This window comes from Mycteria americana, chromosome Z (assembly GCF_035582795.1).
Source record: "Mycteria americana isolate JAX WOST 10 ecotype Jacksonville Zoo and Gardens chromosome Z, USCA_MyAme_1.0, whole genome shotgun sequence".
Lineage (NCBI taxonomy): Eukaryota > Metazoa > Chordata > Aves > Ciconiiformes > Ciconiidae > Mycteria > Mycteria americana.
In genome coordinates this window covers 28,166,984-28,183,754 of record NC_134396.1, presented here as the reverse complement: position 1 = coordinate 28,183,754, position 16,771 = coordinate 28,166,984, and the positions used below count along the sequence as shown (strand labels likewise).

Below are 16,771 nucleotides of genomic sequence, written 5' to 3'. Positions count from 1 at the left end.
AAGGGAGGTCTCTTTCTTTGTTGCCACATTTTTTATACCAGTATGGTTTTATATTGGATCTCATGGGAATTACTGGACAGTTTGCAGGGTACAATGCAGTGTTTTGCAGGTAATTAACTTAGGTCCTGGGAGCCAGACAGCTCTGTCATTTCAGCTTAGAGTCATCACATGATTTAGGGCGCAGAAGACCTCTGCAGATAACTGCTCCCACCCCTTGCTCTCAGCACAGCCAGCTTGTATGGCAAGTCCAGCTTCAAAGTTACATCAGGCTACACAGGCGCTGATTAGATGTTTTTTAAATATCTCTGAGGATGGAGACTCCACAGCCCATCTGGGAAACCAATTCCACTGACCATGCTCATGGTGGCTTCTTTTTTCCTAATACCTAATGTGAATTTCCCTTGTTGCGAATTTTGTGGGTTGCATCTTGTCCCTTTGCTATGCACCTCCAGGCTCTCTGCGCTCTTCTGTCAGATGTCTAAAAACAGCAATAAGCCCTCTCTTCTTCAGGCTGAACAAACCCAGCTGTCTCAGCCTCTCCTCATAAATCATGTGTTCCATCCTCACTGAGGGATAACAACTAATATATGATATATCACTGAACTGACATGGCTGTTTTACTTCTGGGGCCAAAGCTGGTAGCTGTCTGTGAGCTTGTAGGTACACAGCGCACCTGGAGCTGGTTCAGGTGTTTTGCCATATAGACAGCCCCCTAGACAGTCACAGAATCACAGAATCACAGAATCGTATAGGTTGGAAAAGACCTTTAAGATCATCGAGTCCAACCGTAAACCTAACACTGCCAAGACCACCACTACACCATGTCCCTAAGCACCTCATCCAAACGTCCTTTAAATACCTCCAGGGATGGCGACTCAACCACTTCCCTGGGCAGCCTGTTCCAATGCTTGATAACCCTTTCAGTGAAGTAAAATTTCCTAATATCCAGTCTAAACCTCTCCTGATGCAACCTAAGGCCATTTCCTCTCATCCTATCACTTGTTACCTGGGAGAAGAGACCGACCCCCACCTCTCTACAACCTCCTTTCAGGAAACAGCTTAGTTTAAAAATACTGATTCTCCTAATGTGTTGTTCATGAACACCATTATTGCATTAAGACTCTTAAGTATATCTGAAATATCGTGGTGCATTTGGAATTAAATAGTGCCTCAGTCATTTGTTCATTCTGGACATACAGGTGACACGCCAAGGAATAGCAGGGATGAATCAGGCTTGGCTGTGATATTAAGGGCAGAGGAGTAAGGAGATTGTAAGGAAGTCCAAAGCAGCCACAAAATATGGCAGCAGCATCACCAGTGGTTGTGGAGCTGCCGGAGAGCAGTGCACTGTCACCGTGGATCAGCATAAGTACTGTCTAGTACACACGCGACTTTGTTGAAGCAATGGCCTTCTTCATGCAGACTGGAGAATGCTAATCTGTAACATTCACTCCAAAACCTTCTCATTTGATTGCCATTATGTGCTGAAAGGATATCTCATAATTTCATTTTGCTATCATTCGATAAGTAAGAAAGTGAGCTTATACTTCTCAAGATCTTCACTTGGCCACATACGGAGACAGCCCTGCAGCTGACAAGTAGAGGCCAATTGCTGGAACATATGGGACAAACACGTATACAGGAGCAGTGTCTTCAAGCAAAAGCAGTCAAAGCAAGACTGTAAGACACAGTGACAACACGGGAACAATTTTGTAGCAAAGAATGGCTCACTGAACCACCATGAAATTGATCAAAATGCTCCTGGCTCTTCTTGAAGCCTTTCTGCTCTTAGTGTTTGATGCAGGGTAAGAAAAGGCAGCAAAGAAACCATTGCCTGTGCCTGAGGTTTATACCTGCACCTAGTGCTGGGGCTTATGGGGTAGGCACAAGAAACAGATGGACCTGGGCTTCATCAGAGTTGAGGTGCAGATGTCTCTGCATGAACAACTCTGGCAGTGCCTGCTGGGGAGAGACAGCTGGCTTTCCTTTCTTGTAAGCACATAAGTAAGGTGTAAAGAGAACAATACACTTCCTGACCAGTGCCATTTCTGAACTGGTGATTAGGCTGTCTCTGAACTATAACGTGTTTTTGTGGTAGCTATCCACGTGGGAGTGGAGAAAGTCAAAACTGTTCAGGCTTTAATTTTATCATTTCTTATAAGGTACCTAGCGCCCTGTGAATAAAGGCATTTTGCACTGTAAATCAATGCCCCAGCCTGGTATTATGGAGCACGAAGTTACTGGCATTGTCATGAGCTGTAAACCACTGGGTCTATGTTTCAGAGTCATTGACTGCCTCTTAGCACTTTGCCAGGTCCTAGTCAGAGTCTAAAATTCCCAATTATTTTCTTCTTATCTGAGCCCCTCTATGGCTTAAGAAACTGGGTCTTCTCTGAAACTAGCTGAGACTTACTCATGCATTGCTGCTTCATCAGGGGCTGGAGTCAAAGGATTTAAAATCCATTGCAGTCCCTGTGCCAGGAGCTTCCTGCTGGCCAAGGATCCCGGCATGCCTGAGGTCAGAGGAGACATTATGCAGAGCATCTTCTTGAGACGTATGCCAAGGAAGTTATTTCACTTCCTTCAGCCCTATCTTCACTTTGTTTGATGCAGGAAGTAGAAAGAGGGCACAGCAATAGAGAAGGTTTTCACTCAGAACATCTCCCCATGCTTTGCAGCTGGTATTTTAAGGAAACACAGATTATATTTGATAAATGCTAGCAATCCATGCACTATGTGATAAACACCAGTCAGATATTGAGGTTAAAAGGGTGTACTTGCTGCAAACCATACTTTCTCACTTGGAGGCTGAAGTGTAATCTGTTTTCCTCCCCCTCTTTCCAAGTTGTCCTTTATAGGATCGCAGACTGTTTCAAAACAGTGAATTTTAGGAAGTGGAGTGCTGTCTCAGATGTGCTTATTTCAATGAAGTGCTATGCATACCCATCCCATTAGAAAAAACCCAAAAATTAGCAAGTACTTTGGGCACATTTACATATCTGGATTTTAGTAAAAGGTGTCTATGTAAGTAAACTTTTTTTAAATGAATTGAGATTTTGATTTGTTTCTGGGACACGTTAAAAAACTTTCAACCATGAATTTCATTCCCTTTCCTCTGGCTAGAATTCTACATTTTCTCTCAGATTTTGTTCAGACTGATCTGGCTGCATAATTTTAGACCAAAATGGAAAGATTTTCAGATAAAAAACTAGAAAACCAGAGTTAAGATTTGTGGCTCGGACTACATAGTCAACATACATCTAACTTTAAACATATGTTAGTCCCAATGTCTTCAGTCCTGAATCTGAGCTGAAGTGAGTGGATCTGCCTTGTGTTACTCTAGGAAGTGAATAATTTTAAAGAAATTCTTAACCGCTGATCATTTTTCTGTGAAATGTAAAACTGGGCAGATATGTGCATACAATTGTAGGCTGTTCAGAAGGTCATCCTGCTGGAAACAGTAGAGTGAACACTTACCTGTATACAATAATGAAGAAAATAAAGAGATACATGGATTTGTTTTTTTATTCACTTTCAGGAAAGCTCACTGTTGGTGGTAGGACTGTGGTTAAAATAGACTGTGCAAGTAGTCAGGGCACCAAAAATTTACCAGAAACTGAAGGAATGTTGATACTTTACTAGCTTGAAATTCTTATGATCTTATCAAATTTAATTAAATCAATATAATTGCCTATTTTTTGGGCCATAGATTCAGTTACTTTGGAGGGTTGTAGAAATTAGAGTCTTACAAGGATTTCAATAGTGCTTGTTCAATGTTAGAAGAACTATGCTTTTCTTATGTGTTTGTAAACATGAAAGATGAAGATTTACTGTAACTGGGGGCATGAGGAACTTGTGTAATTTTTTTCCCATATTATCTTTTGTTCCTTATTTCCACTGAATTTGCCTCAGAATGATTACATTTTTTTGTGCAAAAGAAAAAATTCAGCTTTGTCGTGCCATATCGTTTCTATGTTGACATCCTGGCATAGTTACTCGCTATAGCAGGAAGAGTAGAGAGGCACTGGAGAGGTGTTTTCAACTACAGGTTGAATTTTTCCCCCCACATTCAATGGCAAAGCAAAACCAGATTTAACAAAAGGCCACTCTCCCTTTATCTCACTTTCAGGTATCTTTAATCTGGACGAATGCCTACTCCTGCACTTTCAAATTACTTGGATGCCCATACCCTTTTATTAATATCTACTTGGTCCAGCAGTAAAAAAGGCCAGTAACAAAGGATCCTACACAGCAAGTGTTTGTATGTGCATATGGATCAAAGGTGCCTGGAATGCATATTGAGAGCTGATCTGTTGAGGGAGAAGTCTCATTGGTACGTAGCTAATTTTCTGAGCATGTGTGCACTCAATAGTATTCAAAAGTGAAGTTAAGCTGCTGCTTGAAATGAACTGCAATTGTAAGAAATGGTGGAAGCTTTTTCTGTGGCTATTTTTTTTTTCCCCAATAGTTCTCAATGCCTTATATCAATTTTCTTTCTTTTTTTTTCAGGATTAACAAACCTTAAAAGTACTTTGAGAACACATTCATCATTTTGTCAGGCTTGACCAATGAATTTTATAAAAACCCAAGGATATTTTGAAAGGCCCCTGTCCAGATTTCAGTCAAGGGGTGCATCTTAATAGAAAACATGTGGTACATTGTTACCTGCAACTAACATTTCAGTCCTTCATTATATGGTGAAAATCTGCTGGCGGAGAAAGAGAAGACTTCTTTTGTTAAGAACATTTTCTCTTGCGGAAAAGAGCTGGCATCCCCTCATAATATGAAGCCTTTTGAGAAAAGCTGGTTGTTTCTACTGCTGCCTCTTGTACTAAGAGTTGTATGCTCCTCCTTTATTAGTGTCAACCTTGGGGTGAAAGTGATGAAGGGACAGTCTGTCTTCCTGTCAGAAGATGACCTCAAATTTTCCATCCCCAGAGAGAAGGATGCCTGCAAAGTAGAAGTTGTGATTAATGAGCCAATAACACAGAGGGTTGGGAAACTAACTCCACAGGTATTTGGGCTCTGTTGTGCTGCTCTGAGTGTCCAAGGGTGCGCAAGTGTGGGAGAAACTAGGAAGAGCTGCTTTATTGAATTTTTTTTTTTGGGTAGTGACTAAAAGGCATGAAAATGAATGGCCTGTGAGATTCAGCCTTTTGCTAAAAGTAGCCAGCTGACAGAGAACTGCACCCCTGAAATCCAAAAGCTGAGCGCAGTAACACAAGTGCATAAAAGGGAGTTGGGTCAGAGTCTCCTTTCACAAGCAGAGAATGGGTATTTCAAAACTTTTGGTTAGGAGATATCCTCCATCTCTCAGCTGCTTGTTTTTCTGCCCCTCGGGTAATGCATAACCCACTAGAGCATTTTGCATTTTAGTCACGCAGCCACTACTTAGGGAGCAATTAAGGAAAAAATCATCACATACAATAAGCACATTGTGTACACCGTTGTTTGCTCTGCTCTGCAACAGCTAAATTGCTAGCAGATGGCAAATACATTAAAAAAATGTTTTCTGTTAAAATTTCAAGCTTGTAGGAATAATGAAATGTATTTCACATATCACTGTTCTGCTACTCGTTTGCCTCACAAATCTCCCCAGCTGAGTCATAGCAGGAAGGACTTGGAAGTAATTGACATGAAGATGTAACAGTAGAGATAGAAGATGAATGGTTTAAAAATGAACCATAACCAAGCAGGTTTTGTCTATTTTCAAAAAGTTTTGTTAATTGTACCATGCAGCATACACTTCTACATGTTGTATATGTACATTGTTTTAAACATCCTCTCTGAGGTTTCTGGTGATCTCTGTGAAGGTGGATGCCGGAGCACCAGTCTTGGTAGACTTTTCTAAAAACAGGAGGCAGTGAGCAGGGAAATGTGTGATCTTCTCTAAAGACTGGCCCCAAGATGTGCAGTGCCTCTGCTGAGACTTGCCCAGGGCTTGCACTCTGTCAGCACAGGGGTTCTGATCATAGTCCTCCCTCTCCACTTCCCCAGCCTAGTTTGGCCCATGAGGAGAAAGAGACTTACATGTCTCATCGCTGCCAAACCTCTTCTGTAGGCAAGCTGGCTGGCTGGCTGAGTGACTTTGCTTTCAATTTCTGCCTCAGCTTCTACATGCAGTAGGACCCAGGTATTTTGAAAAAGCCACTTTGTCCTTTGTAACCTGACATGCTTCAAGCACAGGGTCAGAGGCAGTTTTCCAGAGACCCCAGGAGATGTGTACTCACCATACCTTATGTTCCAAAATACCTAGGGTCCTTGCCTTTCCTCACTCCCAACCCCACCTCCACTAAGTGCCCATTCTTTCATGGCCCCGATGTGAGCCCAGGCAGCCAAGCATGGCTCTTGGAGGCTGCAGGCACACCTCATGTGGAGGGGTGAGCTCTGCTGGCCAGGTGGCCCTGGGGTAGATAGCTCTGCTATCCAGGTGCCCAGGATACCTCCCCTGGACGGCTCCTGGCGTGAGTGCCATCCTGTTAGGAAAGGTGCCTTCTCCCCCCCTCTGCAGCCGTGGGGAGGTGGGAGTGCCAGAGACACACCACCACATGGGGTCCCCCAGGGAGACTGCCAGCGACATAGGCAGTCTGGTTATCTCAAGTCATATTTCCTTGCTGGGAAAGAACAAGATGGCATTTGTAAGTTGAGGGCTTCTGTTTTAAATGACAAAATCCTGAGCCAGACACTGAAAAGTGCTGCCTGAGCTTTCACCATTCCTGAAAAAAGGTGCCAGAGCCCGGCCCTCCCAGTGCCACTCATGCTCTTTCTACCAGGAAATTCTGCAGGCAGAAAATGTCTCTGGTCTGATCTGTTTTATTGCCATTAAAGTGAGTAATGTCCTAGGAATGTACGACAATTTAATTATGAATTGTAATTGAAAAGCAGTTGAAGTAGAAAAAAACAAAGCTCAACAGTAATTAGGAAAAGATTTAGATCTCCTTTGTCTTACCCAGCGAATTTATTGACAATTAGAGTTGCCTGTTCATATAAAAGGAAAACATATTAGGAAACATAAAACAGATGTTTCTTTTTGCAAAGCAGATTGTGGCTTATACCTATATAAAACGACTGTCAGTCAGTGGTAACAGACCTTTGTGGAAAGGTCCTTCATTTTCAATCCCCTTGTCATCAATTAAGAGATGGAACTAATGATGTCTTAGAAAGAAACAAATTAATTCTCTGATATGATAAACCATCTCCTCTGCTGTAGGCAGTCCCCTCTGATATGAACAGGGATGCATCATCTGAGCAGTATCTCATTGTCAGGTGCACACCAGACCTACACGTCACCAAAAGCCCTACTGACTTTGAGGGCTCTACACTGATTTACATCCATGAAGAATCTCATCTTCAGTGTACATTAAACTACTGGAAGCTGTAATATGACTGGCTTTTGTATGTAATGTACTTTTTTTCTCTTTAAGGTAACACACCACCTAACTACTTCTCTTAATTTTTTTTTCTTTTTTGTAGGATATCACTTAGGACTATCTAATTAATTCATCACCTTCCTTTATGTTAGCTTGTACTAAGAACGAAAAGACATTAAATAAGAAAAAGACACATTTGCTGTTTGTTAAATACTGCAAAATAACAAAACACATATTTCTGTGACATTTGAAAGCAATATACAACAGAACAGCCACAACATAGTCAAAACCTTCATCATATGAGAGCAATTTTGTTTTTCACAAACTGTTCTTGTCCTTCCTTTCTAAGCAGTCCCAACAAATAAAATCAATCATACTTTCCATAACACCATATATTACAGATTATTCCAAGATTATTTTAGCCAGTAAGAAGAGTGATAAATCCATGTATATGTATGTGATAATCAACTCATTACTTAAAAAAAAAAACAACTTTGTACAATTTGCTTCTTGATGAAAGTTAAAAGCAGGCAATATATTTTAAAATCACTAGGAATATAGAACAATTACCACATAGCTTGAGCGTCTGAGAATCACTTCAGTGGAAGTGGACACTGCCAGTAATAATGAAAGCTGATAAACTCTAATTATTTTTCCATTATAGAAAGATGCAAGGTCTAATTCCGTGTAATGGCTAGAAAGAAACAAAGGTCACTAGTTCCTATATCCTTTACTGTAAATCCACAAAGTGGTCATGACGCACTTCAGCTAACTACACATCAACAACTAATTTAGGAATGAAAGTATTACTTTATTTTTACACTGAAAGTCAGAGCATCCAAAGACTTCCTCTACACACTGCACTTCCAGTCAACATTTCAGCACCTCACTAAAATCCCCCTTCCATTTCACCATCCTCCAAAGTGGTTGGAGAGATGTAGGTAATTCAGGCAAGCCACTTAATTTTCATGATTCTTTTGGTGTATTTTAAAAAATGACTGGTACTAAGAAATGACCTCTTCTTTCTGCAAAAAGGTCAGCCACATATGTATATTAATCCTTATTAGTTATGGCCTCATCAGGTCTATTAGTAAATGCTGACCAGATTTTACTTTAGTCCATAGAAGAACTAATCATGTGTGAATACTGCCCATAAAAACTGAATCAAAACCACATTTAGTTTCACAGTGAGACACTCAGGAAATGCAATGATTAGCTTTTGCCTTCTTGCTGACAAGAATATGCCCTGTCTCTCTGTAGATATGAAACATGAGTATCCTCCATCTATGCACAGGCTGTGTAGGGGTTCCCTGTTATCACAAGGATAACATAGACATGGTCTTATCAATGCTAAGAGCTTTCAGCTGTTAAACTCTATAAAGAAATATAGCTGCATGGGAACTGTAATTTGCCAGACTTGGGAACTGGCATATGTGACGACATGAAAATCCTATGCCCCAGAATCCAAATCCCTGCTCCAAAGAATAGGTGTGTCAGAACTCTCCAAAGCAATCTCTTTTCCATTTGGGTCAGGCGTTTTTCCTCATTGCCTTACTTTCGCAAGTCAACAAACCATTAAATAAAACAATCAGCCTGAAACAAGTGTCTCTCTTAGATGGTTAAACTGTGGCCAGCCATCTTTGCAAATTTGACCTGTATCAGGTATGTCACAAGAATTAGTCTCTTTTGAATTAGCTGGTGGACACAATATAGAAATTCTGCTTGCTTTTATGCTGTGGGATTACACGTTGGGGCTGGGTGCTGGTATGGCACAGAGATGACATCTGATCTGGTAAAAGGCTACTGGTAGAAAGTCAGTGTTCCAAAACTATGTAACAAACCTGAGCTAGCAAAGTTTCCAGCAGAGAAGTTTCACAGGATCATACTTTTGTAGTCCAATGGTAGTGGCCGTAAAGCAGGATTTACTGTATAATCAAGCTATCGCCACGAGCAACTTTAAAAACTAATAAATCTAACATTATACTGCAGGAACTGCTGGCTTTTCAGACCCACTGCAGTTCTCCCACTGAATACAACTGCATCCACAAGTCCACAGGCTGTGGTGGTAGAGAAGTGTGCGCTCAAACTACGTGTTGCGCTGGAGGAGGGATTTGGCAGCCTGAAACAATCACATTTATACGTCCATTCCCTTGTAGAGTGCCAGCAGCCCCACGTTAAAGTGGTTGCTCTGGCTTCCACTGGGAGACCACAGAACAGGTGAACACCTATTCATAGAAATAAACTAGAGATTGAAAATTTCCTCAGTCTGATGCAGTCCTGACAGTCAGAGAGAAGTGGAACAGAAGCTGTGAAGTTAACATGCTTGACAGTGTTGTACTTGTCTATCCCTTCTCCTCCATAGGTTTTTGACTGTCACTTCCTTCCTAATGAAGTGAAATATACCCACAATGGCTGTCCGATCTTAGATGAAGACACGGTCATGCTTAGGCTGTACAGGTAAGCAGCGGCGGGAGATCACACTTCATTGTTACCAGGAGAACAGCTGCCCTCAGGAGGAGCAAGCAGTCCATTTTTCATGGTAAAAGTATGTTCTGCTGTACATATAATAAGTACTTAGATCCAGTAGCAGCATCATTAGTCAACAAGTGACCATCTGTTTACAGAAACATTTGTCACAATGTATTTCAGATATGCTTAAATAATGTGTTTGTTAGTATTCATAAATATTATGTATTGCTTGTTTATTACAGAAAACCAGTGATTTTTTGATTATTGAAAGTGACAACAGTACTTTCAGAGCACTGTATGTTCTGTGCTGTCCTGCTGACAGGGACACAGACCCTTGCTTATACGCAGCGAGTAACCTCTTCCCAAAGGAGGTGCTGGGTTGATGGTTGGACTAGATGATCTTAGAGGTCTTTTCCAACCTTAATGATTCCATGATTCTATGATTCCTTTGCACAAACACCCTGTTTACAAATACGAGGAGGTGGGCAGCAGTGTCTGGCGCCAAAGACCTCATGGTCTCTGGCGATCTGGGGTTTGAGGGCACATGAGAGAAAGGGGTTCAAGTAACTCAGTTTAGAAGGTGAGGCCAATCAAACTCACAGAGCGGCAAAAGATGGGATGATGCATAATTAATTTCTTTCTTTCCTTCCTTTCCACCTGCAGGTTTACAGAAAATGAAACGTTTGTAGAAACGTTCACCCTCCATGTGCAGTTACTTGAGCCAGACTGTAACATCATCAAAATGCGCTCCCGTGCCCTGGAGGTCGCTGAGTACTATGGTCTGTCCAGGGTGATTGACAAGAACGTCCTTGCTTTTGACTATGACAGGAAGATAAATCTGGATTGCACCATTTCCATAGCCTCTTCAGAAACCCACCTGCCTGCTCACGGCCAACTCATCACTGGGGAAGCGCAGCAAGACCAGCTTCGTGGAGATCAGCCACAGAGCTTCTTCCCTGGCCCTAGTACGATGTGCTCTAGTTGTTTGTATTAGCAGGTTCAAAGAGACCCAGCAGATTAAATCTGCAGCAGTGGGTTGCTTCAGATGTGCTGGGTAAGAGTGGGTCATGTGAAGTTAAATGAACTGCTTGAGCTATCATGGAAACTGAAAGCGACATGAAGTTTGTGTGGGGCACAACGCAAATCTGTGATATGGGTCAGTAATACCCCGATTGGAGTCTTTTTTTGGCTCCTAAACGTGTGGACCAATGTGATGGCTTTGGGAGTGCCAAGGCTCAGTAGAAACAGCACAGGGAGTTGTTGGAGGCAGCACCTACCCAAAAGACCATGGGAGGCTGGAGTTGGAAGATGTCTGTTGAAAACAAAATCCTGTAGGAAAAGCTGAGTCAGGAAAGGAGTCCCAATTCTCATCACACTGGCTTTTTACCAGGGTTAGTTTAGCTATATGGACAGGCTTCCCATGTCGGTTTCTGCTCCAGTAACTGTTTCACTGTTGCTTCTGTTGGGTTACAGAGCACAGCCTGGGCCAGCAGTGCAGAAACAGGAGCTGCATGCTGGGACTGGGAGTCGTTCACAACACAAAAATGAGCTGTGAAGAGTTTCTGAGGATGGGGATTCGATATCAGCACCTTGACCCTCCCTCGCCTGACATCGATTATATTCCTGTGAGGCTGGATCTCACAGACAGCAGAAGCAAAACTCTGCACAAGGTAGACTTTTACGCAACCTTACAATATCCGATTGGCTTCCTGGTTTTAAAAAAAATTAAATTCGTTGCTCCTTTTCCCATTTGAAGAGAGACAGAGATCCTGAAAGTTTGTTCAGTTCTTACAACGTTGCCAGCTGGGAAAATGAAATGCATTATCTTCATGCCTCTATGCTTGGACCATTATGGCTACAGAGAAACACCTCTGGTTGTTTACTGACAGGCATAAGTAGTTTAGCCTGAGAGCAAAATTAATGCTGGCATAATTCCACCTTTTTTATGGAGCATGAGCTGCACTGCCTTCAACATATATAGTAATTAATAAGTTAAGAGCTGTGTGAACATATTCAGTTAATAATGATTAATGGCTCGTGCATGTTTCTGTCAGGTGAAGTTATTCATTAATCTCACATCAAATTAAGCAAGTTGTTTCAGCCCAAAATTAAGGACACAAATAAGACTAGTGAACCTGGAAGACCTTTTCATGAGGTCTAAATATTTACTTTAGGCATTTTCTCATTAAAATGTTTCAATTTTTCTTTTCAAAATAATTATTGCTTTAACATGCACCCCAATTAACTATGTAGAGGTAATGGAAATTGAATTTGTTTGCTTCACTTTATCCTTTCAGTTGTCTCATTTTTTCCTGTTGTAGACTGAGTATGCATGGCTCCCTGTTCAGATTAAAGGTGCTATTCCCAATCAAATACCCAAAGCTGTCCCGATAGTGAAGTTCATCCTGGAAGTAGATCAATTTATTTTAACCCCCATTACAACCACAACTGTTGATGCTGAAGACAACGAAACTCCAAAGTCCCTGCTTGTGTTCAACATTACCAAGCCACCTCCCCAGGGCTTCATCACTCATCTATCTGACCATACAAAAGCTGTTGGCTCCTTCACATGGAAAGATCTCAGTGACATGCTCATTGCTTATCAGCCTCCAAATAACAGCCACACAGAGAGGAGGAATTATGAGGTAACACTGTAATGTATGAGCATTTGCTGTTTTTCACCTCCTTAAGATTCAGTAAGCTGTAAATAAATGTATTCATTTGTAATGGATATTTTTCAGAAAAAAAAAAAAAAAGATGTTTCTCTAACCATATGCAATGCAGGAGCAGAGGTAAAATCTTTTACCACTTTCTCCTATGACTCATCAGCTTAACTGTCTAACACAAATCAGATATTTGTTGCTCACTACGTAAGAATTACTTTGTACTGAAAGATGTTTATCCCCTCTGAATGAGAATATCTAAACAGGAATTTTTTGTTCTTTTTTTATTTTTTCTTTAATTTTTTAATTAGGGGAGTAACATTACTTGTAGATCTAACCAAGAGCCTTGGGAAGGATCAATGGTGCCTTTTCCACATAGCTTTTCTCTCTGTGTGACAGTACTGATCCCTGTGACCTGTGGACAGGTGACATATTTAAAGCCATGAAAGAGGGACCAGCTAAATGTCAAGATTGCCATTTGATCTCGCACCCTACCTACTGCAGCAATGGTGGTACAGGGATAACAAAAAGGGAACTCCCAACAGTTCCTGCTCGGAGGAGTAAAAGCATGTCACTAACACAGAGAACATGATGCAAATGATGAAAGCAGGCTGGTATCTGCAGGTCTGGAGTAAGCGAGTAAATAAACAGTGCCGATCTATGAGACCATGGCTGCAGGAATACTTTAATGGGAGCGAAGAGAGCACCACTTCTACCTTTACCGTGTTGGCTGCTAGTGATGTTTCTCCCTCCCGATCTGCCACAGAGTGCTGATGGTGAATGTCTCCTACTTTGGGTACAGTGTTACTTTATTTTTCCAGTAATCAGTACTGCTAGATTTTTTTTGTAATTCAGTAGTGTGCCAGCACTCTTGAGAAATAAGCAATAGTCTTAAAAAGGAGATAGAAGAGGAGAAGAAATGAGGTAAAAGAGTATATAAATATGCTGATAGTTATAAAATAACTATCTGGTAAGATAGTTAAGCAATAACTCAAACAAAACAAAATGGCTGGTACTAAAGTAATGAAACTGAAGAGTCAGAAAATCAGAGCAAGGTAAGCTGGGGAAAGGGTGGACTGGAAAGCAGAGGAACACTAACAGTAACTTTGGCACCTGATACTGACAAGGCTTGTCTTTTTTTAACCTTGGCTGTCACAGACACCCCCTTTCTTTCTGTTTCCTTAGCATGAGGATCAGTCATCCTACCAAACTGCCTGCTCCTTAAGTGCCTCTTCACTGTTCTGCTTTCAGCATTGTTTGATCACAGGTTCAAGAATTTGACAATTCAAGAGTTTGACTTTTTTTTTTTTTTTTAATTATTTTTTCTGTGCCAGTCCATATATTTTCTTTCATAATTTTTTTGGTCCTACATATGTTAAAAGAGCAGGAAATGCCCCTTCCCCCTCTTATTATTACTATTAAAAAAGCCCTATGTTAATCGCTGAGCTAATTATACCCCAAAACCGATGAAAATACTTATCTTTCCTATTACTTTACACACATTGCAAGCTAACTTTCCCAGCATTCACTGTGAAGAGCACAGAAGGCAGATATTTAATTTAGTGCAGAACCTCAAAGGCTCTTTTTAGAAGCTAAATCAAGTTTCATTTGTCAACATATTATCAGAAGACTTTAAGATGTCTCAGGTAAGAACACACTATATGTGTTTTGAGGTACAGATGGTTTTCAGGCTCTTTTTTTTTTCAATAAATAGTTTGTCTGTTTTCACAACAGGTGGAGTTTGAGGTCCATGACTTCTACTTTGAAAGGAGTTTACCAATCAGTGTGCATCTTTCTATCAGAACCACAGATACAAACGCTCCTCGGGTTTCATGGAATACAGGTGAGATCTCTTTTCCTCATTTTATTTTGCCATAGAATTTATAACGCTTTGACACAGACATTTGACACAGCTCTAAAATTCAGATTTACACCTGGAGTTTAAGGATCATTAAACTGAGGGAGTTTAAATCTATTTTTTCCCTTTGTCCATTTGGGGGGGAACATGTACAACAACTTGAAAAAATCTCAAGTTTTAAGTGGAATGAAAATTAAAGAAAAAAGGGAGTTAAAGGAAAATCAGGATTTCTGTATATAGCATTTTTTTCAAGAATGAACTGGACATAAAAGAGTATGAATGGTAAAGACAAACATGTGATGGAATAGGAGTAGTAGGGTAGTGTGTGGGAAAGACCAAGGCTTGTTGGTGGTGTTTAAACTGGAAGTCTGCATAAATTAACAACTAGAAAAAGAGGGCATGATACACCACCAGCCGTGTGAAGCCTGGAAACCTTACAGGGTTAAGGCTAATTCAAACAGATTTATAATGCCTGCACTGGAGAGGGGAGAGGCTCTCCCATCTAGAGTGAAACGTACATTGATATTTAATTATCAAAAGGCAAGGTATAAGATCAAACAAGTCTTGAAGTTAACGCCAGAGAAAAAGCAGTCTCCTCACAGTAGAAAAGGGAAGGAGCTGAGAAGGAGAGGCTTCATGTGTCCCAGAGAAGCCCCACCTGAAATGACTGTCCGAGTAAAATAAAGAGATACTGTCCTCCATCATGAAGATCAATGTATATTTTTAAATGCAGACTCACTATGGAAGTTGAGTGCCCAGTTTCAGACACTGTGAGATTGCAAGTGCAATGCTCCAGTTTGTGCAAGTATCCAGAAATGCGCCTAGCTACTCTATCAGATCATGGGGAACCAGAATACGTTATTTCTCTGAAAAAAGTTCCTTAAAGACAGTTGACTAAGGCAAGTATGTCAGAATAAGAGTTGATATCAGGCTTTTAAGCTGGCCTTGAAATGTCTGTCACAGGTAGGCATGTAGATGGAATTAAACATGCTTTTTTTCCTGACTGCAAAAACCTTTGGAAAGGTTAGATACTGCCGGCCGTGAAAGTCGCAGATGCTTTGGTGAAATAACGCTCTGCTCTTTGCAGGCCTCAACCTCCTGGAAGGGCAATCCCGACCGATCACATGGCAACACTTCCAAATTGTAGACAATGATGACATCCAAAATGTCCGCTTGGTCACAGTTGACGGCTTACAGCATGGGCGGCTCACCGTGAGAGGTAAATCATTTCAACTTGAGGGCCTGGAAACATGTTCCCTAGTGACAACTGGCTACGATAATATGACAGTCAGTAAGATGTTGATACAATCTCTCGTATGTCACTCCGTGCTGAGGGCTGCCAGCATGAGAGACAGATTTACAAGGGAATGAAGGTGCGGAAGGAAATACCTGGATGCACAGTAAGAAATTAAAACGTTCACAAGCTCATAAAGAAAGTCAGTTGCATAGCTTAGGCACTTTTGCAAATAGTGTATTTATGCTGTCCACATCCTTACATCGCATGAGCCAGCAGTGTGCCCAGGTCGCCAAGAAAGCCAACAGCATCCTGGCTTGTATGAGCAATAGTGTGGCCAGCAGGACCAGGGAAGTGATCGTGCCCCTGTACTCGGCACTGGTGAGGCCGCACCTTGACTACTGTGTTCAGTTTTGGGCCCCTCACTACAGGAGAGCCATTGAGGTGCTGGAGCGTGTCCAGAGAAGGGCAACGAAGCTGGTGAAGGGTCTGGAGCAGAAGTCTGATGAGGAGCGGCTGAGGGAACTGGGGTTGTTTAGCCTGGAGAAAAGGAGGCTGAGGGGAGACCTTATCGCTCTCTTCAACTACCTGAAAGGAGGGTGTAGAGAGGTGGGGGTCGGTCTCTTCTCCCAGGTAACAAGTGATAGGATGAGAGGAAATGGCCTTAGGTTGCATCAGGAGAGGTTTAGACTGGATATTAGAAAATAATTCTTTACTGAAAGGGTGGTCAAGCGCTGGAACAGGCTGCCCAGAGAAGTGGTGGAGTCACCATCCCTGGAGGAGTTCAACAAACGTGTAGACGTGGCACTTCGGGACATGGTTTAGTAGGGGTGGAGGTGTTGGGGTGATGGTTGGACTCAATGAGCTTAAAGGTCTTTTCCAACCCTAATGATTCTATGACCCTATGGGAAATACTGGTAAGTCTGGCATTTTTCCTACACACCACTTTCATTTGAAAACGAAACTGGTTCTTCCTTTCTTCACGGGAGGCGGATTCAGCCCAAGGGAGCTAAGGCAGCACGCAACGGCGCGCAGCAGGCCCGCCGCCGCCCTGCCTCACCCAGGCTAGGTGGGGACGGGCAGCTCCCCGAGGCGCCGCGCTGCCACGCCGCTGCAAACAGGCGACAACCGCCAGCACAGCCGCCCTGCGCTGAATGCACCTCCTGCAGGCTTCCCC

The 16,771-nt window shown here is 41.9% G+C and overlaps 1 protein-coding gene across 4 annotated transcripts in view; it reads left to right on the top strand.

Moving 5' to 3' along the window:
* FREM1 (FRAS1 related extracellular matrix 1) overlaps positions 1-16,771 on the top strand; it is a 77,553-nt gene that overhangs the window by 7,625 nt on the left and 53,157 nt on the right. For all 4 annotated transcript variants that reach the window (XR_012779036.1, XM_075527418.1, XM_075527415.1 and 1 more), the window contains exons 2-9: positions 4,130-4,333; positions 4,510-5,014; positions 9,733-9,827; positions 10,503-10,804; positions 11,313-11,509; positions 12,161-12,484; positions 14,237-14,345; positions 15,448-15,579. Coding sequence is in view for 3 of the 4 variants with exons in the window: in XM_075527418.1 (XP_075383533.1) it covers positions 4,784-5,014; positions 9,733-9,827; positions 10,503-10,804; positions 11,313-11,509; positions 12,161-12,484; positions 14,237-14,345; positions 15,448-15,579 (1,390 nt within the window). In the remaining variant the exon portion in view is untranslated. The remainder of the gene's footprint in view (positions 1-4,129; positions 4,334-4,509; positions 5,015-9,732; positions 9,828-10,502; positions 10,805-11,312; positions 11,510-12,160; positions 12,485-14,236; positions 14,346-15,447; positions 15,580-16,771) is intronic.